Below are 24778 nucleotides of genomic sequence, written 5' to 3'. Positions count from 1 at the left end.
TGTATCTTGTCTCAAGCTTCGTGATCGTGTCTAGGACTCCATAGAAGGGACACTGATGTATGCTAAGTCAAGCATTCAGGCCTGCATGAACGCAAATACGATAACTGTACGGAAAGAAAGGGAATTCTCGAAGATGATGCTTTAGACATCAACAAACGAAATAGACAAAAAACGCATACGATACACTATAAACACTACGGTTTCAGGCTTCCGATACCAGGAAACGGGTTTATAAATTAGAAGCCTACGTTTTTTGACAAAGAAATTAAAAAAGAATGGGTGGGCTTTCCCAGAAGCATGGCATTGAGATTTATGGCGTAGAAACAACATCTAAGTGGCAACTAGCTAAATCCTGTAGTACTCGGCCGCCCGACACGCATCGTCCACTCGTGCCTGGTCATCCTTCACGAGTTGCTGGTGATCAAGGATCGGCTGAGAGAGGTCGTATTTAGCCACAAGTTCCACAGATGTGATAGAAGTACTGGGTTGTAGGTCCCGCTGTGTGGACGCCTCCACTTTCTTGTGCTGTCGGAACTGTGTTGAATATTCTGCTGCGGAGTTTTTGGGCTTACTCTATTTCTGAGATTCCCTCTATCCTCTTGAACTCATTTGCCGTAGTTCTTTAAAACTGAGACATTTTACAAATTTAGCACCGTCTTCAGCATTTCATCGGACGTGGTAACGAAGTTATGGTGACCAGTGGTAGGTAGTATGACTGAATTGTACGAGACAAATGCAATGATGCCACTTGCAACACTCTAGCACCACGGAGAGGTAAGCTATACTACTAGTGGCGCTCTTTTAAGTACCGTTTCCGTATATTTTCGGTGCAGTGCTGCAGTTGCTATGTTAAGCAAGTGCAATTGCTATCATGCCACATGCCACTTTGGAGACATTCACATAGTGTGGTCATCTTGCAAGGAGTGTTTAAAATGTTCAACAGATCAACCAGCCGACTGTGAGTTTCAGTGCGTAATTCGTTTCTTGAATACACGAAACATTAAACCGGCTGACAATCATCCCCAAGTGTATGACGTGCATGGTGAAAGTGCAGTGATGAACGTGATGACGAGTGGGCTCGAACGTTCAATGAAGGTCGTCAAAATGTGCATGACGTCCTGCGGAGCGGCCGTCGCAGGTGATTTGATGTATGAGGTTGAAGCAAAATTTCGGGAGGACAGACGGTACACGGTTTCGTCACTCTTTCTGCTTTACGTAGCTTTCATCACAGATGGCGTCGTTCTATGACTAAGGTACACAAAAGCTGGTGTCCTGTTGTGATACGTGCCGTAACTATGGTGACTACGTGAAGTAGTTTAAGGTGTCTGGAATTCAAGGATAAGAAAATGTTCAAAATAATGTTGCGTTTCCCTGATAAAGAATGCCGGTACTTATTTAAAAAGCGCGCTTCGTAATTTTACTGCGTCGCGATAATCTCAATTTGAACACAAAATGACGGTCGTCTTCACCACGCGCCATGACGTCAGCAATTATCGAAAATCATTTCAAAAAAAATTTGCATCCTTCACCGTTTTAACTATACACGGTGTTTCCGTAGTGCTGATACAAACTTTCAGGAATGTTGGAGAAGGAAACATGTATCAATCTGAGATAGGAAACACCGGTCTGGAAATGGCTCATTCATAGTGTATAAGCCAAATTTATTTTGGGGTACCTATGAACGTGTGATACAAAAACCTTACGAATCTTTGTCTGGAGATGTTATACGTTATTTACATATACACTACATATACACATTAAGAAGCCATTTAAATCAACTGCTCAAAATGGAGTCCCATAGCCTCGATGCAGGCATGCAGCGTTGCGGTAAGTTCTGACGTATCCGGTCGACAATCTGGTGGCATTCTAATGATGTCACAGGCAGAGAGGATTCCTGCCAGCAACTCCTTTCCAGTCTCAACATATGTCTCGTACACAAAACTGTTCAGATGACCCTACAAGAAGCAATCAAGTAGGCTGAAATCAGGCGAAAGAGCTGGCCATGCAACAGATTTTCTCTTCTTATACACTTGTCAAAGAACGTCTGATTAAAGTGAAGATGAGGAGCCTGTGAAAAGTTTGCTGTTAAACCCACGAACCTGCAATCTATGATAAACGGCTTTGGCGTACGATGTGCGACTGAGCCGTTTCCAGATCGGGGTTCGCTGTATCAAATATATACATACTAGCTGATGTACCCGTGCTTCACTATGGAATTCTACGTTGTATACAGAGTTTTAGGTTAGGTAGTGTGCACGTTGTGAGTAAGATTGTATTAAATTGCATAGCTATTAACTTTACCCTAGAAACGCGACGGGGAAGTCACCAAACGTCTTTTCTCATATGAAGACTGGGTTAGGGAATTTTCATTGTAATGGTAGCCCCGCTTGCCTACCATCAGTCACAATCAGGTTGGGAGTACTCTTTATAATGGCAGACACTCACTTTTTACATCCTCAGAAAGATTGTCTTAGTGGTTTTCGCAACTGAAATGAACATAGGTCATTACAATGACGTCAGTAGGAATGGCGCGATTAAAAGCAATGCTTTCATATGAAATACTCGTTCACATGAAAAAACACACATTTTCTCACTTCTAACAAACTACGCTGCCGATCTAACAGTCCACAGTTCCAGAGCTGGAATGACCAAGCCGCGGACAACCGTGATCTGTGAACACTCTTCGTCTTTTTTTCGGGCGGGGGGTGGGGGGAGGGGTTCGAATAGTGCAGTATCCCAGGGCAAGAAATACGCCCTTTTACTAATCTGTTTCCTAGGAGTACGCGATGAGTCGGAAAATCTCAATTCACTACAGCGGCGGCGGAAAAATCTATCTGACTTGGAGGAGAAACCCCCTCTTCGCTACTAATTTTGAATAAAATGAATGTAGAATTTAATAAAATTGAAGAGGAAGAAGCTTTTCTTAAGAAACGGATCTTTTCTGGGTTGAGTATTGAGTTATTTAGTGAATTGTGGTGCTATCATTAGGAATAGGCCTAAATTGTAATTTTAGACCAGGTCATACTACTGCTACTACTATACTACTATTCTACTAAGTGAGCCTCTGCCGTAACTGTGCACACTGCTCATTCAAAACAGCGCGTCAGGGTAGAGATCGAATGGATGGAACATTGTGATGAACCCGTGTGTTACGTACCAGCAGTATCAGAAAAAATATGAACCAGAGGAATGGCAAGAAAGATTTCTAACTCCCCAGCTATTTCCCGCCAATATTCAGTCGCGCTGTTATACCCGGTACACAGCAGTAATCCCATCTATCGGAGTTGAGTGGCAGCATAAGAGACAAAGGACATCACAACAAACAATGGTCAATGTAATGTTATTGTTGATCAATGTTATACGCTTTCGATATTGTAGGCCTTCACATTTAGTTTCCTTCCGACTCTGAAATTCCATTCTTATCGTAGTCAGTATGGTAAAACTCAATAAAACATAAATGATAGGAAATTGTATTCTCTATAACTTTTGTTATGTAGTACTTTTCGAAAGGACCAATAACGTAGGTATTTAAAAATTACATTTTAGGTGCCTTCCACTAAACTATAGTTTCCTCCAGGGCGAATAAAATTGTGTATAGCTTAGACTGTAGTATCTTATTCCCCGACTCTATATACCGATTTTCATTTTCACAACATTCTATTAACCCATTTTCTCGTGGCTCGGCGTTGATATGGACTTAGCAACAAAAATACAAATTCATGAATAACTGTGTATTATAGCCGGTACGGTAAAAATGTATAAGACATACATGATCAGAAATTAATTCTATATAACTTTAGTTATGTAGTATTTATCGATGGGACCACTAATAATATAAATATTTGAGAATTAAATTTTAGACCTTGCCCTAAGCTACCATTTCACTCAGCGTGAATAAAATGATTTATAGCCTAGGTTGTAGTGGCTCATCCCGCGATTTTACATACCGATTTTCATTAAATTCTCTTTAGCCGTTTTCTCGTAATACGTGTACATACATACAGACAGAAAGACAGAAATTACGGAAAAGTAAAACGTGCATTTCCGTGCTACTGTAAACATGACCGATACAGAAATACTATTCTTTTCAAATTCTGAGCGATGTACAGACAAAACTCTTATTTTATATATACAGGTACCCATCCTCTCTACGGGAACGCCCCTGTTAACCATTTATATATCGCCGAACTTACTCTACGTTCCCGTATGGCACTCATAACTTTATGCAAGGTGGGGGTACAGTGCACGAACGAAAAACACACACACACACACACACACACACACACACACACACACACACACACACACACACACACACAAGTGTTCTACATCAAAATGGTAAATAGAGAAAAATCCACCCCCTACTAATAATTCTGTATGAATTTCTGCGAGTATCATCTTCATAAAGGCATTGATAGAATTTCGTGTGGCTATAGGTGACATCACGTTGCTATCTCGCTTTTGATGTACTTTGAATTGTATATTTTACCACTGAAGAGAGAAATAAATAATATTGTGTGCACGTATTACATATTGGAGAGTCAAAAGACCTGCATCTATCGAGCCGAACCCGTCCTGGGATATCCCGGCACTAAAAGCCATACGACATTTCATTTCATTTCAGCTCAATAATACATATCTCACAAACGTTAAGTTCAAGTAGTTGGTTAGCAAGATGCCACGAGCGATTACAATTGCCATTTTTACAGGGCATTATCATGTAATAACTTGTATTTCAGTCGACAACATTAGTGGTCGATATCCTAGATGTTAGGCCCCTTAACAAAATAATCATCAACTTACAGTTTAATTTTTATTTCAGGTCTATGTATGCAGAATATGAAAAAGATGTCGATATCCAAGGAGTGCCTGCTCTCCGCTTTGTAGGCAGCAATAATCTTTTGAAAAGTGGTTCAAATTATCCGGACAACGCTTGCTATTGCAATGGGAAATGTCTTAAGGATGGAGCGATGGACCTCACTAAGTGTATAGGTATGTAAGATTAAACTACATGACTACTTCAATCAACCCTGCCTGTCGTAAGAGGCGACCTAAAGGGGTAACTTCAGGGGTTCTCAACTGGCTGGCTGCGCGGTTCCGACTGTGTAGCTGTTAACTTTCACTAGTGAGATAGAGGATTCGAACCCCTTTCCAGCAGCCCATATCAGACAAATGCTGACGCTGTAGGACTTTAATTAAGGCGACGATAATTTCTGACTCCAGCCCTATTCCTAAACCATCGTCATCAAACCTGTCTGGGTTGGAGCGATGTTAAACCGCTAGCTAAAATAAAAATCAGTTCAGGAGAGTGATATGGTTACCACGAGGACCTTAGCTGAGTATGGAATTGTTCCCACTTACTTGTTTCAGACGCCTCGTTTTCATCTCTCGTATGTGGTCTGTTTTCTTCCTACCCCAACGGCGAGGCCTAGGAAGATTTTCATTTTCACTCCCTTCTTGGCCTTCTCTTTCTCTTGCCGATACCCTATTTCAGGGCCGCATTAAGAGGGGGCTAAAGGGGCTGCAGCTCCGGGCCTCACGTGCCAAGGGGCCCCGGCCCTTGGCCGAACCTAAAATTGTATAAAAAGGCCTGCTGTTCCACCTCCGTGCATGTATATGAATATTTACGCTCGCAAAATATCGAACACGCACTCTTCCTTCCTTCTTATCAGTTGTCCGCGTTAGTATTTCATCACTGCTAGAATCAATTACCGTCCGAAGACACGAATCCTCGCTACTTACGCACTGTAATTATTGTAAAGGTTATTGTTGACGAAAATTTAAATCTGGCAGCTTGCGAGTACGGGCAGAGGGGGAAGGGGGTGAAGAGCTCTAGGAAGTGAGTGGGAGGGGACAGGGGAAGCACAGTGAAATGTGCATGCTATACTATATCTTTGTATCAGGAAGAGAACTTCCAGTTCACCTCTGATTATTGAACCATTCGTAAGTTACAAATGTAATGTTTTTGTAAAATGGATAGAAAATATCCTAGTGCTGCCAAAAAAAACGTAAGTTCTATTTTGTATGTCGATTTGATAGTGATGATGAGACAAATGTAAAATATGTTTTGGCATTATGAAATATTAACATGAAAAATAGAGAAAAATTGTAGTCTATTTCAATACTTCCCTCTTCATCAATTTAAGTGCAAGTAGTTCTATAACGACTGCAGTATGCTAGTCTTACGTGATGTTAGGAAGAAGGGGCTCCACATTTTTAAATAGTCCAGGGCCCCAAACACCTGAATCCAGCACTGCCCTATTTCCAATTTTCCTCTAATTAGGAGAGGATGGTCACTCAGTCGTACATCCTCTTAAAACAATAATCACTAATGCTATCACCTACCTCGCTTACTCTCTTATGTGGTCCAAATTAATTTGCGTGTGTAATCGATTTAAACAATGTAAAACATCGATGAAATAAAATACCGTCGAGTCGGGTTTAAAGTCGCACCGACAAGATAGGTCTTATGGACCGTCGGTTGTTTAAGTAACTGAGACAGCCCCACGGTCTACGGGTAGCGAGCCGGCCTCTTACCCGGAGGGACCCGGTTCGATCCCCGGTCACGTCAGGGATTTTTACCTGGATCTGAGGGCTTAGTTTACGTGAGAACAATTGAGATTTACCTGACGATGTGATAGCAGTTCCAGTCGAGGAAGCCAAAAATAATGGGTGAGAGGACTCGTCGCGCCGACCACGAGTCACTTCGTACTCTGTAGACCTTTGATCTGAACACTGGTCTCTTGGTTGGCTACGGCCCATCAGATTTTTGTTTTGTTTGTTTAAAAAACTGAAATAAAAGACTTCGTAGGAGATTATGTGAGAGGCACAAAAATGGTAATTCCCTGAAAGGAAAAGGAATTTGTTAGGAGACATACACTACAATCTTACGTTAATAGAGCATTTTCACATCAGGCAAATGCCGGGGATATACCTTAATTAAGGCCACGGCTGCTTCCTTCCACTTCCTAGGCCTTTCCTATCTCATCGTCGCCATAAGACCTATCTGTGTCGGTGCAACGTAAAGCAAATAGCCAAAAAACATTGCGCATTGTCGATTGGCAGACAAACATTTTCGGACACACGAAAATTTATTCCTATATTAAGTATAAAACAACTCTCACATTATAATTTAAAACCATTTCCGGCATAGTTCTAGGAAATATAAAACAATTGAGTGGTTATGAATAGACAGTATAAACAATATACCCTATTGATTTCAGAAACGTCCCAAGTTTAGAGACTAAAATGTTTCAAGAGAAACAAAAAAAAAAAAAAGATTTTATTAAAAATATTTATTGCAGCCAAATATCTTTACCCCATCCAATAGCCATCCATATATTCCTACAAATGAGGAATTTTGTAAGTTTTGTCTGTGGGTGTACAAAACGATTGGACTTGGGATGATTTTGATATAAATGCTCTTTATATTGAGGTAACATGAGTTTTAGTCTGGTCTAATACTTTTATTGCAAGATTGTAGTATTTTTTCCCTAGTTGCTTTACGTCGCACCGACACTGATAGGTTTTATGGCGATGATGGGACAGGGAAGGGCTAGGAGTGGGAAGGAAGCGGCCGTGGCCTTAATTAAGGTACAGCCCTAGCATTTTCCTGGTGTGAAAATGGGAAACCACGGAAAACCATTTTCAGGGCTGCCGACAGTGGGGTTCGAACCTACTATCTCCCGAATACTGGATACTGGCCGCACTTAAGCGACTGCAGCTATCGAGCTCGGTGATTGTAGGTTAATATAAGATTTAGGAATAAAAATGAAATACTTGTACTGCTGTTCTAAGTAATATACGCCAAATACAGTACTTCCAAACATGCCCACTGCACAATTCTCAAAACGTTCCTTACAGTATTCTTTCACGGCTTTTATGCGATAGCACCATAATCTCCGTCCATGTCCTCGTCCTCGTTACATTGATCGTCAGACCCAACAAGTGACTCAATGAAATTTACATCATCTGGTTGTAAACACTTCTCCAGAGACTTGGTATAATCAAGTTTCTTTTGCTGAATTGTGATGGCTTTGTTGTAGGCCACACCTTTAGGGATTATCGACTTCATATTAGATTCTAAGATGCGGAAGTACTCTGGCGTCATCCCACTCACTGTTTTCTCTACTCCAACTTCCGACTATCAAACGTGAAATTTTACAGTACACTTTTTAACGCGAAATCCCTGTCTTTTGTTATATTGCATTTAAAGTATGTCTCGAAACCTTCTTTGAAATCAATGACTTATGCTGTTTCTAAGCAATGCATAGGGAATTTCTTCTTTATTACTTTCATCCATTCTTTGTTTGGTGACGGCAGCGCTTGCAAGACGGAAGGTGTATTCAAGAACCTCCCAAGTACTGGACTAGGGATTTTCTTGAAATCACTGTACCATTTATTTGCCGTTATACACAACAGTGAAGTCCAAAGTCGGATAGTTTTACTCGTCACTGGATGCGGTCCACTTCATACAACAACATGCCGCGAAAAACCCGCTTTGGTAAAAATATGGATTTGGGATGTTTCTGAAATCACCGTTTCGACTGAAGTCCTATGTTTGCGTTCATTTCTATTGCCCTTCTATACGACGTTCATATGCCCAGGTTGAATCATAAAGAGATCTTGTTCTTGAATAATTTCTGAAAATATGAAATAATAATAATAATAATAATAATAATAATAATAATAATAATAATAATAATAATAATAATAATAATAACGCCATCGAGGCTGCCTGCGTGGCAAATTCGACGTTTCGTTTTTCTGTTCCACATGGCAGAGTAAACCGGAGCTCTCGTGGGTGATCTATGGCTGAGATCTGATTAATGTTGTCCGGTAAACACCAAATGTGTCATCAGAGATCTTTCACTTGCCGACATGCGTGGATTGGCGACGTCGGGGCCCTTATCTGAGTCCTGGCATTGCTTCACTTACTTGCGCCAGGATCCTCACTTTCATCTATCCTATCCGACTTCCCTTGGTCAACTCTTGTTCATTTCCAACCCGACAATATTAGATCACTAGACCTAGGGAGTCTTTCATTTTCACGCCCTTCGTGGCCCTTCTCTTTCTTTGGTCGATGCCTTCATATTTCAAATTGTCGGACTCCTTCCACATTTTCCCTCACATTAATGCTAGTAGAGAATGTACTTCCTCTTAATACCAACCGACCGACCGACCAAAATTAATGCCACTCGTGTTCTTACTAATGGGTCCTCTCAAAGGTTGAAGATGCATAATAGTATTTACAACTGCTCTGTATCATGTTTAATACATGTACTTAATAAGTAAGACGTGGTTAGGAGCCTTATGTTGTGTCGAAAAGTAAGTAAGAATAATTTCGTGTGTCTATGGCTAGCTGGTACAGCAGCCCGCCAGCTGGCCATGATCGTTATGGCGCTGAAGTCTAAACGGTCTGACACCGTGGTTAGCCGGTTCGAGTTCCGTCGGTCGAAAAACATTTCTCCATCAGAATATTGGCCGACAGGGTAGGAGTGGTGGCGGTATACAATTTCTAATCACTAGATTGCGTGCTAGAAGCCTGGATTAAATTCCAAACCTCTCCGCAGTGCTCATGTGGAGTGAAGGCATATGACGCTGTTGATGGTGGTTCGTCCGTCAGATGGGGATGTTAAGCCTTGAGCAGACCCCTTAGTGCCATCGAGAGGAGTAGGCTATGTGGCGGCACGGGGTTTCAACTCTATCCCTTCCTACTATCATAGATCACGTTATTCATTTCATCTGATTAACTTCTCTGATGAGTTTGACGTCAGAAAGGGCATCCGGTGATAAAAAAACCGCCACGACAGATTCATCTCACCTCATACCCGATCCCGTAGAGAAACGGGACAAGGGCTGGGAAAACAAACAAACAAACAAACAAACAAACAAACAAACAAACAAACAAACAAACAAACAAACAAACAAACAAACAAGCAAACAAACAAACAAACAAACAAACAAACAAACATTATCAGCCTGGTTCAACCCTTCTAAGGTGGACCCACCGTCTTGGGAGGGTGGCATCTGCTGTGTATGTGAAACTGCGTGTTATTGTGGTGGAGGATAGTAGTGTGTGTGTGTGTGTGTGTGAGCGAGTTACGGGGATGTTGGGGACAGCACAAACATCCAGTCCCCGAGTCAAGGGAATTAGCAATTTACGATTAAAAACCACGATCCAGCCGAGAATCGAATCCACAGTCCTTTGAACCAAAGGATACTTTACTGGCCATTTATCCGAGGAACCAGATCAAAAGTGAGTGCTGGGTTTTAAGATTGTCTGTAATAACGGTACATTTTTTTGCTTACAGATGCACCAATGATCATGTCACTGCCTCACTTCTACCTAGCAGACCCAGAATATCAGAGCTATCCAAGCGGCATACATCCAGATAAGGAAAAACATGAAACCTTCATTGAAATAGAACCAGTAAGTATAGAGTATTTCCGAATGGGCTTTGACCGGATTATGGTGTATTATTCACCGGGTTTTCCAAGTATTCTTTTCTTGTTCTACTGCGCTCTATTTGACAAATAAGAAATACAGAGATGGACAACAGTATTCATACCCCTACCCATCCAATACAAAATGCTTTGTTGCTGGACCAATACGGATTACAGGTCAAAATTACAAACCCAAACGTATACCTTGTACAGCAGTGGTCGTTACAAAGCACAAAATAAACTGGAAGTAAATAACAGTACATAACAAATCAACAAATGCGTACTCCATGACACTACTTGTCTGGACATAAGTATTCATACCTTACGTGTAAAAATGGGGTTTGAACGAGTAAACAGAAACCTGTGTTGTTCCGTGGCATTAGTTGTGTAGTAGAGGCAGACAGAGACGGACTGGTCAGCTGGTCATAGACGGTACTAGTCCAATGGCGAGGAAAACTAGGCAAACGTGTGTTGGAGACGACTTATTCTACGCCTTCACCACCAAGAAAAATCGTATTCCGAGATCAGAAACATCATTGGAGGAAGTAAACCAACTGTGCAAAGCACCATACAAAGGTTAAAAGGACAGGATTTTCTTACAAGCAAGGAAAGAAAACTGGACGTCCCAAGTAACTGACCGCACGAGAAGAAAGGTTCATAGTAACCACAATTAAAAACCAACCACACACTACATCTCCGGCAATAACATCGCAGCTGGCAGAATATTTCCATCATGCAGTGTCACACAAAACAGTAAGGAGGGTCCTTCATCATGCTGGGTATCGATCTAGGGCCCCAAGAAAGAAACCGCACGTAACGAAAGTGAATCGACGGAAGAGACTACAATTTGCAAAAGAATATGTGGCGAAAGATAATGTGTTTTGTTCGACAGTGATGTTTGTAGATGAGATTAATTTAATATTCTCCGAAGTGATGGACGCATTTTAATGTGGAGACGCCCAAACACAGAGCTCGATGAACAGAACCTCGTTACCATTGTGAAGCACGGCGGGGGTGGGTTTATGGTGTGGGGCTCAATGGCCGCTTCAGGTGTCGGGGAGTTGGTATTTATCGAGGGGACTATGGACAGATTTCAATATTTGAACATCCTGAAAGAAAACTTTTGCAAAAGCGCCGAAAAGCTTGGGATTGCTAATGAGTTTTACTTCCAACACGACAATGACCCCAGGTATACGGCGGAAATTGTTCGTTTGTGGGTACTTTAGAACACGCCGCACACATTAAAAACACATCCCCAATCGCCGGGTACCAACCCCATCGAACATTTATGGAGTGAATTGGAGTCCAGACTAAGGAAACACCACATAAGAAGTAAAGCACACTTGAAACAGTTACTGCAACAATAATGGGGGAACATTTCATCTGAACTAACACGGAAATTGGTGTTCTCGACGCCAAGCAGGTTAAAAGAAATAATATATAGGAAAGGCAAACAAACGCGCTACTGATCGAGTGGGTAATATCTGTTTCTTCATTGAGTTGTAAACTCTTCTGGGATACGGTGTGAGTACTTATGTCCAGACAAGCAGTGTCATGGAGTACGAATTTGTTGCTTTGTTATGTACTGTTATTTACTCCCAGTTTATTTTGTGCTTTTTAATGTATACTGCTGTCTGCTGTACAAGGTATACGTTTGGGTTCGTATTTTTGACCTGTACTCCGTATTGGTCCAGCAATAATGCATTTTGTTTTGGATGGGTTGGGGTATGAATACTTTTGTCCATTTCTGTAGGTGAGCGTGTGTGAATACCCAGGCTAATGAGATATTTGTCTAACAAGAAGCCGAATATTTTCTTGAGAATTTTTTATTTCTTTTGTTTTCAGAAAACTGGCACACCTCTACGTGGTGGCAAAAGAATGCAGCTGAACATGTTCATGACTCAAATTCCTGAACTGAGTATGTTGGATCATGTATCAGAGGGATTGTTTCCTCTCCTGTGGCTTGAAGAGGTGAGGCTACCTTATTCTGCCTTAATAATCAGTTCAGATTTTCCAGAGACTCGTACTACTAAGTATTTGGCTGAGATGTGGTACGAATAAATTTGGAGGAAGTAGAATTTGAAAATTTTTCTGAAAAAAAAGTATTGCGCTGTATACGTTTCCTCAGTGGTAATACTTCAGGTAACACTTTAGAGCAGGGCCTCTCAAACGCCCAAAATCTCACACGTGCAAATGGAGGCGCAAGAGCTTCGTGCACTGTGCATCGCTCCCGCTCGGCTCGACTCGGACCAACGCTTCGTCTCTGGGCTACTCGGCTAAGCTCGGCCAAACTCGTCTCAACTCGGCTCGGATTTGGAACGCTACGGAGCAAGTGAGGAAGAGGGAGACAGGGAGAGCGAGCGAGACATGCGTGAGGAAAGAGAAAGACAGCGCTATTGCTCCAAATCGAGGAGTGAGGGGCTGCACTCTGGTCAACCAAGCGCAGTCGTCTTTTGCACCGTGCACAGTGCATGCACCAAGCGCATGCACCCTGAGAGGCCCTGCTTTAGAGAATTAATATCAAGAGGAACATATCAATGAGAAAATCTGCCCAAGGTTTTATTTGGTTTTTCTTCGTGGTTGAACCGTGTAGTTTTTGTACCTTCCGTACAGTTTGCCGACGTTTCAAATACATTGCAGTATTCTTGTCAAGGTGACTGAAATACTCCTACTCGATTCGAGGTAATCAGTCTCATTAGACAGCTAAAACTTTATTGAAATTTCGCCCATTTATAAAAATGTCCATAGGCAGAATGCCCAAGGTTAGAATGTCTAAAGTGAGAACATCCAATGCCACCAAATACCCAAATTTTCTTTCTACTACCAGTTCAGTTCAGGAAATTTAACGTTTATTTCCTGAACTGTTGCAGTTTTTTAGTGTGTTGCCCGATATTAGTTGTTATCTTCTGGCAAGTAAACATAAGGTATATATCCTGTGGGTGGCGGTGGCAAAATACATCCATGGTAGCCTATTCCCAGCGACTGAAAAGGGACCCCACGTGCTCTCAAATTTGAAACACGCGTTGGTGACCACGGGGCCCCTAGCTAAGTCTAGCATTGTTTCTATGTACTTGTGCAAGTCCTCGCGGTGTCATATTTCTTGTCCGACCAACCTTGGTCAATTCTTGTTCTTTTCGGGCCTTGGCGGTAGCAGGTTTGCGAGGCCTAAGGATTCTTTCACGCCCATTGCAGTCCTTCTCTACCTTTTGCCGATACCTTCATTCTTCGAAGTGTCGAAGCTCTTCCATATATACCTCTGATTAATGTTTGATTATTGTTGTTGTTGTTGTTGTTTAAGGGGTCTAAGGTCTACGTCATCGGCTCCTAGAATATAGAGACCCAGTTATACTTCCTTTGAAAACAATAATTACCACCACCACCACCACCACCACCACCACCACCACCACCAGACAAGGTATATATATTGACCAGTATGTAAGTCTGTCTTCAGCAGTCGAAATTACTACGAGAAGAGTAATTTAAAATCTGAAACGTTCAGTCAAAATGACTGCTACTTGCACCAAAAAGGCAATCTCACCTCACTGAATATCCGGCTCCATTGCTAAGTGGTTAGCGTGCTAACCTTTGGTCCGATGGGTCGCGGGTTCGATTTCTGGCGGTCGCAGATTTTAAATTTCAGGGGTTAATTTCGATGGCTCGGGGGATGGTTGTATGTGCCGTCTTCGGCATTATAATTCTTCATAAGTAGAGCCACATCCTCGCAGACGTGCAGGTCTCCTATAAGGCGACAACTCGAAAGACCTGAATCAGGCCTCTCCGGAGGACACACGCCATAAAGTTACCGCACTGAACGAGAGACAGTTTATTGAGAAAGAAGGAAGAATGCGGAGTTCCACCTTGGCCGAATTATAGGCCTATCTCTACTATGGAAATATCTACAACGAAACATTGACCATCATTTGTTAGACATTACTGCACAAGCTCAGTGGTTAGAGTTCTATCTCGCCGACCAGAATGGCTCAGACTGTTGAGGCGCTGGCCTTCTGAACCTAACTTGGTAGGTTCGATCCTGGCTCAGTCCGGTGGTATTTGAAAGTGATTAAATACGACAGTCTCGTGTCGGTAGATTTACTGGCATGTACAAAAATTCCCGCGGGACTAAATTCCGGCACCTCGACGTCTCTGTAAACCGTAAAAGTAGTTGGTTGGACGTAAAGAATATATAATAATAATAATAATAATAATAATAATAATAATAATAATAATAATAATAATAATAATAATAATAATAATAATAATAATAAGGTACTTTCTCTAAACTATTCAAATATGACGGTCATCATTCTATTGTTTTATAAATATATCTGTGGAATACAAGGCTCGAGAGTTTATAGTGGTTAAAACAAGTCTGTGTTCGATCATATGTGTGTATTTTCAGCCGTGATGTAGAGATGAGGATATTATAGATATCATTAGCATTGGACTCAACAAGGTGGGGCAACAGAAACTGGTACTCGCTGGATACGTTAATTGCAGAGTCGATATTGACAACACTAAAGTCAGAGGCAGTCCTCGGATTCCTTCAAGGAGAAGGCATGAGCCTGATGAACTCTTACCCAGAGAAGACAAACATCTGTCACTACGGAAGTAGCACGACCGATTTAGTATTCTCAAATATGAAGAATGTGACAAACGTAGCGCAAAGAATACAGAAGAATATTGTCAGGAACCATCGGGCTGTAGTGACAAACTTTACTGTACAGCAAAATATCCCTAGCATATCTCATACCATAAAGCGGACTAGAGCACTGGATATTCAAACGATCGAGGAATCCACCCCGTTGATCACAGAAGCAATACAGCTCATACAGCATGTACACTTTGACACCGCCCTACAGGAGCTAGAAGATATCATACTCAGTGCAACGACAGTAATACCAACATTTAACAGGAAAGCCAAGCCCTGGTTCAACGCAGCCTGTTACTGGTCCAGAAAAACAACGATTCAATCGCTGCACGCAGCATTAATGTCATCCTGTGAAGCCTCCCTGTACAAATACTCCAGGAGAAGACACAGCTAAAAAGCGCTGATCAGAGAAACAAAAAGGAAGTATTTTGAGGAAACAACAGAGAAGCTTGTAGAGGAAGCTAAGAAGAACCCCCTTCAAAATCTTAAAGTTGAGGAATCCAACCTTGCCGAGAGACATTCCTATGGAGATCTGGCATGACCACTTCAGTAAAGTGTTACAGTCTAAAGATTCTAGACCTTACGATGCTACTGTCAAACAAGGAAATGTGAGAAGCACTAAGTCATTCACTCAAGAAGAGATAGTAGAAGAAATTGCAGCACTGAAACCCAATAAATCCTGTGGACATGATTTGACTTTTAGTGAATATCTGCAGCTTTCAGTTCAAATATTAGCAGTGGCATGGATTGAACTGTTTAATGAATGTCTCCAGCAGGGGAGAATTCCACTGAAATGCTTGAACCAATGACCCTATGAGCAACATTCTCACACCATTTATAGCCGAGACTGGCTGCATAAGGAATGGCATTACTAGCATCGCTCATACCTCAGTCACTTTCATATTGTCAAAGCCAAGGATAAAACTGAGACAGATCTATGAAAGTAACAAAATTGCTCTAGCCTATACCAGAAGACATAGTGGGAGGATTTCGAGGGTTAAGACACTGTATAAGGGTATAGGGGACCCGAGTAACCCTGATTCCTACAGAGGCGTAGCGCTAGAATGTACATTATATAAAGCCCTGGTGAAACTCTGACCTTGAAACTGACAGCCATAGTGGAGAAGTGAATCCCAGAAGAACAGTTCGGTTTTAGGAAATGTCGGTCGACAATCTACGCAGTAGAATGTCAACAGAACGACATACATGAGGCCCTTCGACATCCAAAAGAGAAACTACACGTTATCTTCGTTGATTATACCAACGCATTCGACACTATCAACAGAACGAATCTAATGATGAAACTTGAGCAGCTCGTAGGAGAAAAGAACTCCTTTACGAGACTAGTGAATATACTTTCGAGGAACTATATTGAAGTGGAAGACGAACTTACGATCTCTAAGCCGATCAACCAGGCGACGGGAGTCCTACAAGGGAACCCGCAAAGTCACCTCCTATTCAACATTGCTACATAGGATGTGGTGCAGGCAACGAAGACAGAATATATATATCTGTGTGCGGATGATACGGCCCTGGTTTCAACATCGATCACTTCGCTACAAAGAGCGTTCGATTAGCAAGTGCACTGGGCGAACGGCAACGATCTCCAACTCAACAGGCTGGGGACGGTGAAAATGAACCTCAAGAAAGGAAGAAGACAAGTAGCAGAGGACGTTATATATTTAGGCCAACAACCACTAAGTAATGTGAACAGATTCAAATATTTGGAAATCAGTCTACAGGCACAGGGAAGAACATTTTCTGCGCATGTTAGAGAAAGAGTGGCCACATCTCTGATTGCAATAAATGATATCAGACATATCAGGAAGATTTAACTCCGAACAACGATGAAATTATTCAAATTTAAGTTCATACCCGTAGCTACGTATGGGTTACAGTTAATCTGGGAATGCCTCACAAAAGCGAAAACGTTAAGGCCACGTATATGAAGCGAGTCCTCGGCGTCTCAAAATTTTCCCCACCCAGACTGAGCTACGAGTTGTACAGCGAAACGATGCTTTTGAAAGATCGCCTACAGTTTGGACTGCCATCCACGCCAGTTTGCGAATAAATAGTCTCTGAACACCAGAGATAAAAGAAATACATCTGGATTGACTTCTACAGCACAGACGCGATGTTGACAAATGACTGGAAGGAAGCGAACTACGAGTTGATGCACCTTGTGACAAGGCTCGCGATCCACGGCTTTCACTAAAGTCTGTTGCACCGATCGATTCCATGAACCATGTAAAAACTGTAGTTGTTCCTTGTGTGGTAAGGCATGCGATCGAAACCAAGTGCAATTTTGTGAGAACCGGCGTATGTCGCTTAAGAAATTCTGCTCGGAAGAGAGTTAATACTGTGCAGACTGTCAATAATTGTTATCCAAATAAAATTGTAATTTGTAACATCTACTTATATATACTATGTAAGTTTCTGTATGGACATTGGTTGCAATAAACGTATTCTTAAGAAAGGGGTATGTTTGTTTTTCCGTATATTTTACTTCAATTAAACATTTTGTGCCTACGGCAACTGTTCACTCATTCTTAATTCGATAACTAATACAATTTTCATTGGTAGCTGTATGTTTTCTATAACACTCGGAGTAAGAAGCCGACAGTCGACAATAACGTTCAGTTAATAACGTAACAAATTACCCTCAGTATCGTCTAATGATTGAACTGTCACACTTCCGTTTCGACTAGAATGTCAATCAACCCACATTCTTAACATCATTGCAACATTGCATCAAATTGACATGGTCCATAAAGGTCCTATTTAAACATCGTTCTTCAACTTCAACTTCGTATTTTTTGATCAAACTGAACCACATCACCATATGCCATCGACTTTCGACTTATCTCTTGTAAACAAATATTTGCTGGTCACTTGACCATATTTCATTTTTATTCTACATTATTTATTAAATACGATTTTTATCGTCTTTTTCGTTGTAACCGCTGGTCGGCCAACATAATTTTTTAGCAGTCCTATCTCTCGTTCTTAACAGACTGTTGCTTTGTTCATTTTAATTATAATAGAAGCCTTCTAATGTCAATATCACTACTACTTTCACCAATTGTAAACTCCCCACTCATTGTAATATATTTAAAACCAACTTCATTACAAGTCTCTTACCATATGTTAGTTTTAGTTCAAGTCTCTCCAAGGTTTTTTAAAAATTGTTTTATTTCATGTATATGTAAATTAGGTGCCTGATTCTATTTTAAGGTTAAGATAATGGTTGATGATGCCTAAATTCAAGGCGAAACATGTACCATTTTAGTTAACATGCCAAAGTAAATCAACTAAGACAAGAATTATTGTATTGGTTAGGTGGTGAATTCAATAAGTTAACTTATTGTTCCAACCTGTAAGTATATTTATTCGTGAATAAGTATAAGATTTAAGATGTGATTTTCGAGGAAATCTACTTTTATCCCCTCTGTTAATTGGCGAAATCGAGGTGAATTAGACATTTTCAGAGATTCACAGTAAGATACAGTTAGAATACTCCTTCATTCTATAAAAACTGTCTTTAAGCGTCACCTCTCTTATTGTTGCAGAACTACGAGGTGGGAAGTAGAAAGTTATTCGCAGGAGTCCCATTTGTGTCCCAGCATTCCTACATTTCTCCAAATGACTAGTCCGAATCCATGGCTAAATGGTTAGCGTGCTGGCCTTTGGTCACAGGGGTCACGGGTTCGATTCCCGGCAGGGTCGGAATTCTAACCATCATTGGTTAATTTCGCTGGCACGGGGGCTGGGTGTATGTGTCGTCTTCATAATCACTTCATGCTCATCACGACGCGCAGATCGCCCCCGAGAGTCAAATAAAACAAAGACCTGCTTCTGGCGAGCTGAACTTGTCCTCGGACACTCCCTGCACTAACAACCATACGGCATTTTATTTAACCAAATGACTTTACTAAAATAAACTATGGATTGCGGAAATCAATCCCTTTTTTAAATATTATATAGTTTCAAGTATGTATGTTGGGTATTCAGCCCGAAGGCTGGTTTGATCCTCTGCAGCTCCACCAACAGCTGTCACAAACAGCCTAGACATCACTGAAGAAGCATACTAGGGAAATGAGGAGTGAGGTAGTTTCCCGTTGCTTTCCTCACTGAGCCAGCCATTGCTATTACATATCGGTCTGCCAAGCCCACTGAATTACTAGAAAATAAATTATACAAAACTGTTGACAAGTTTCGGTAGTATTTAGTAGATTCCTATTTCTCCTACATTAAATAAATCTAAATTTTACCGACAAAAATCAGGGATGCTCATCGTGTTTTTTAACGGGCGATGACGCAATCCGATTAGCGCAAAAACTTTTTCGTTTTGAGAAAATGAGGTTATTTTGTCACTTCCGGGCGAACAATTCAAATTGACGAACTTGCCATATTTGCTGTCCCGCTGCCATGCTTCAGAGAAGGGAAGGGGAGAAGGGAAAATTGGGTGTATGATAGACGGAGACAGAGATAATGCTCAACGCGAATAGGACTGTCCGTGTCTCTTACAGGCAATAACCACAGTTCGTTTATTAAACAGATGTAATTGAACACACAGTACAAGAACACCGTAATTAAGACAATCTTGTCAATCAAGGAATTCACCAGATCGTTTCTCCTCTTGTTTGTTCGTCGCAGTAAGATTTAACATGTTCGAAGATGCAACGCCGCCGCCCCACGATCGTGCATTCCTTTACTCCAAACATTGTAATAGGAATGAATTACGGAACGAAGGAAACAATACGCCCAATGGTTTGATTACAGTAGATGTTCAGTATGCCCCCCTCGTACTTCGATGCACAGTTCATAACGGCAGGACTCTGTTCAGGATGGGTGCTGAGTCACGAACGACCAGGAAAGTTGCCTGTATTATTGGCTCAAGCTCATCTTCTCTTTCTACGGGGTTCGTATTCACTAAAGTCTTCATGTAACCCCACAAGAAAAATTCCATGGGAGTTAAATCGGCCGAACGCGGAGGCCATTAAACTGGCCCACCATGGCCTATCCATCTCCTTGGATAATGTTAAGTGCTGCCTGACACGGCGAGTGAAATGCGGCAGAGTGCCATCATGGCATAGCCACACTTGCTGCCGAATACCCAGAGGAAAATTTTCCAGTAATCCAGGCAGTGATTCTACCAAGAAACGGTAGTATTAATCACAGTTTAGGCGAGGAGGAAGGACACACGGCCAAATAATTAGTCACCAACAATGCCAGCCCAAAAATTGACACTAAAGCGATGCTGAAATACGCACACAACTGTAACATGAAGGTTTTCTTCCGCCCCAAAATACCGATTTCCGGAGTTTACCACACCTGTTCTCGTAAACGTAGCTTCATCCGTGAAAAGGAGCGATGACAAGAAGTGTGGAATATTCCCGTAACTCTTTAAGACCCACCTCGCAAATTTTAGGCGCTGTGGATAATCCAGAGTTCTTAGTTCTTGCACCGATTGATATCGATAAGGGTGCAACTGTTGGTCCTTCCTTACACTTCACACCGTCATATGAGAAGCGTCTACATTCCTCGTGACAGATCTTCAACCTCCGGGTTTCGTACCGACGGTGCTGTGCCAGCGTCTGAGACATGAAGCTCCCTCCTTCACGCAGTCGCCTGTCAGAAGTTTGAATGATGAGGTTGGCGGTGACTAGGGTGCTGAACGCCATAAATCCATGCGGCTTCTCTCCCGTTCCCCTTTACTGCGCGATAGGATAGGTGCATATCAGCCATTTCTTCGTTGGTGTACCGAAACGAAGCCATTCTCCCCAATTTGTGCCGCAAACATAGTAGTCAGTTTGTGCAGAACGAACTGTACACTGCCTACTGGGGCTGGGAAGCGACTAAGCGAAACGAACGAGAAACTTGTGCATTCGTACCTCCGCCTATCATACATTCAACCTCCATTCCCTTTCCTTCCTTCCTTTGATGCACAGCAACACGCAGCGGCTGGCTTCCTGGCATAGCAAATACGGCAAGTGTGTCAATTTGAATCGCACCGAGCTCGATAGCTGCAGTCACCTAAGTGCGGCCAGTATCCAGTATTCGGGAAATAGTAGGTTCGAACCCCACTGTCGGCAGCCCCGAAAATGGTTTTCCGTGGTTTCCCATTTTCACACCAGGCAAATGCTGGGGCTGTACCTTAATTAAGGCCACGGCCGCTTCCTTCCCACTCCTAGCCCTTCCCTGTCCCATCGTCGCCAAAAGACTTATCTGTGTCGGTGCGACGTAAAGCAACTAGCAAAAAAAAAAAAAAAAAAAATTGAATCGCTCGCACGGAAGTAAAAAATCTCATTTTCTCGAAGAGAAACATTTTTCCCGCCAATCCGATTGTTGCATCGTTCTTTACATAACATGAATAGCATACCTGATTTATTTGTCGGCATAATTATGATATATCCTGCATATTCAAGAGTTGTGTTCATATTTCCAAAGCTTTTCCAAACTACAGACTGGAACACTTTGAAGAGAAAGAGTTTGTTACCAGTAGGAACACACAAGCCAGCTACTTATTTATAAAGTATATCGCCAAATTTTACTATGAATGAAGAGGACTAATTTGATAACTTTTCATGAAGAAAATAGAAAAATGAAAGGAAGGTTGAAGTGTGGAGTGAAGTGAAAAATCAAAGTGTCAGTATAATATGAACGCTTTTGTTATTAAAAGAACAAAATATAAATATTACATACGTGAAATGTCTGGTAAAGTTTTTTTTGTCACAGGCAAGGACTAATGAAGCTGTGCGGCGTGTATTTTCATCAATAAATATATTTTGGACACATGAGAATAACGTACTTAAAATTGAGACAGTGAAGGCTTTAACAAATATACAAATACATTTTAAAGTGCTTATCTTATGTTGAGTCCCCTATTCAGATATCCAAGGAAAAAATCTTGAATGAGTTTATAAAATCCTGATAAATGTTATTATGAATTTTGAATTTAATCTTTTCTCTGTGTACGGTTGTCACTTTACAAATAAGAAGTCTTAAAGTTGCACTCTGCTTTGCAGTATAACTTAAGTGTGATAGTAATTTATGATATGTGATGGATTTATTTACATGCCCCTTCTTTGTACGTAACGTTCCAGGTGTCTTGAATATGTCGTTTAAAAATACGAAATTAGCGTCGGAATGGAGCTGCACATACCATAGTCTGTGTTTTGAATCCCGGTGCAGACAGTAGAAAGTCACAATGTAGGTATCTCCCAATGAGTCTAGATGAATTCTTGGTGTTATCTAGTACATGGACACGATAAAATGGACTAGATTAACTACCACGTTGTCCCTGGCCTCCACAGCCAGTAACAACAGTAAACTGCTTGTACGGCAATATTTATAATCGAATTATTTGATACAGAAAATACGGGAACCGATGTTGTGCGTGGCTCAATGTGAGTAGATTATTGCAGTTTAGGGATCTGAACACAGATATGAAAGTATAGTGCACAAAAACAGAATTCAAAACTGTGTCTTCTCTTGTTCCTCTTTGTACAGTCTTTCCAGAAATGATATGATTTTTCACCTAACTTAGTGTTAGACTGCTTTACAGCCTATTGTAAGTAAATCATGACAGAATTTTCGAAACATAACATTAGAATGGTCTAGATACTCTTGCCTATTCATATTGACAGATGAACTGTTCGCGATATTTCATATTTGTCAACTCGGTGGTATTTGTAACTTTAGTATTAAACATCTAAACAGATATTGTGCTTTTCCATTTGATAGAACCTAACTGAATCGTTCAAGATTGTAGCCGTATTCAAATGAAAAGGACTAGCGGCATTATTTACGCTACACTTTCCATTAACAACACAGTCTTCCACTCCATTAAAGAAACAAACGAACCAATCAAAATTTGCACTATTCCATATAAACCCTAATATATTTAAATTAAGCACACATCTTCAGTACGTCTCTGCCTCTTTGGGTTAAAGGACCATATCTGTGAGTCGTACAGAGGAACTGGAAGGATACACATATTCAAGAGTCCACATTTATATTTTAGGTTGTAATACTTATCAGTCAATATGAATAGGCGAGAGTATCTAGACCATTCTACTGTTATACGCTGTTATGTACTTGCCACATACCACTCACTTGTTGCCGCGGTAGTTCAGTCCCACTGACTCACTCACTCTAGTTTCTTACTGGATATGTATTTGTGTTTGCAGGGCATTGAGTTGGATAAGGAGCACCTTGCTTTAGTCCAGGCGGTGTACATCAAGCTTGGGACTCTCGATGCCGTGAAGTGGGCGCTCCTTGCCGCAAGTATCATCATCATCTTGATTGCTGTTGGCTTGCTCTCCGTCTTAAAGCATCTATGCTGTAGTCAACATCTCTCACGGCGGATCACTACCTCCACGACGGCACTACCTACAAAGAACCTCTCCATTACCACAATCGATGGCATAGTGAATGGTGGCGATAACGCCATTCCCGTTCAAACTTTCCCGCCACCTGTTGATGGACCCATTAAGCGTTATTCGTAGGAAAATCTTCGACTAGTTTAGTGTAATTAACTCACTTTTCTACCTCGATATACGGTACCGGTCAGAAGTTTTAAGATCACCATTACACAATACTTAATTCATTAATTTACCAGCAACTTAGATGTATAAATAGCTGGCAGGCTTGTTAAGAAAATACGACAATGGTTCAATCTTAGCTATATCTGTACTTACTGTACATTCAACCGCACAAAAATTGTCCGGGAAAGAAAGATTTAATTTTATATATTCCCGAAAGGCGAGGATATTCGTAAATTGTGGAAGAGATGATCGTTAGAATCCTACAAACTCCACAACATGTTACTCATATTTCAAACGATAGTATTCTGAAAGAAAGCCATTTTTGCGACGGCTAACTTTACTGCGGTCGAATGAACGTGGAGGTCACTCTTTTTCACTTGATATTCTATATTTATATTCAAAATTTTGGTAAATAAATAGCACTACTATGTTCCTAAATACCCCTATCGACATCGGTGACCGAGTAATGGATGCAATGGTTGCATTTTCCGCATGCTCGAAAAATGGCTTCCGGAAACTGCAGTGTGGTGGATACCTACTGGAGGAAAATAACACTAGGTCGACTTCGACTTGGTGCCAAATATTTTAAGAAGGCCCTGGAACAGTCAACACCTCTTGGGATTGTGTAGAAACTGTAGCATACGACTGGCAATGTTAGCGAGCTCTTCTTGCCCAATGTGCTTAGCATAGAACTCTATGATTTATTTATACTTCAGTGTTGTATTATCCCTTAATGAGATTAATGTAGGTAATTCTTGGTCCAGACAAAGATATTCTATTTAGACATTATTTTCATCCACACGAATTTTCGACTTTGTTGTCGTCGTGCACTTTTGACACCCGAGTAACATCAAGGCTATGAGGAAATGAGTTTCGTGTGCTATCGTCAGAGTGAAATAAGAAGATTGGGAAGAAGTAGCATGCTCAGTGGCCTCATGTTTAACGTGAGAAAGACGAGGGAAAGTAGCCCATTACAGTTCGGCCTAAGCTTTGATATAGGCAAAGCACAAAGGGAAACCGGTGGGTATAGGATTTTCATCTAATTTCACACCTGAAAAAAATATCTTATTGCCAATACATGTAACAACTTAGAGCGTAGTATTACACAATGTATTTTACTTATCTGAAAGTGGCG

The 24778-nt window shown here is 41.3% G+C and overlaps 1 protein-coding gene across 1 annotated transcript in view; it reads left to right on the top strand.

Annotated features, from left to right (window-relative positions):
- Nucleotides 1–24497, top strand: part of LOC136858373 (sensory neuron membrane protein 2) — a 311757-nt gene extending 287260 nt beyond the window's left edge. The window contains exons 6-9 of the mRNA XM_067137868.2: nt 4823–4992; nt 10314–10432; nt 12292–12417; nt 23287–24497. Coding sequence (XP_066993969.2) covers nt 4823–4992; nt 10314–10432; nt 12292–12417; nt 23287–23604 — 733 coding nt within the window. The 3' untranslated portion in view covers nt 23605–24497. The remainder of the gene's footprint in view (nt 1–4822; nt 4993–10313; nt 10433–12291; nt 12418–23286) is intronic.
- The last annotated feature ends 281 nt before the right edge of the window (nt 24498–24778 follow it).

The sequence above is a fragment of the Anabrus simplex genome, chromosome 1 (genome assembly GCF_040414725.1).
Source record: "Anabrus simplex isolate iqAnaSimp1 chromosome 1, ASM4041472v1, whole genome shotgun sequence".
In the NCBI taxonomy this organism is placed as follows: domain Eukaryota; kingdom Metazoa; phylum Arthropoda; class Insecta; order Orthoptera; family Tettigoniidae; genus Anabrus; species Anabrus simplex.
The sequence above is the reverse complement of the archived record's forward strand: the minus strand, read 5'-3'. Positions and strand labels throughout refer to the sequence as shown.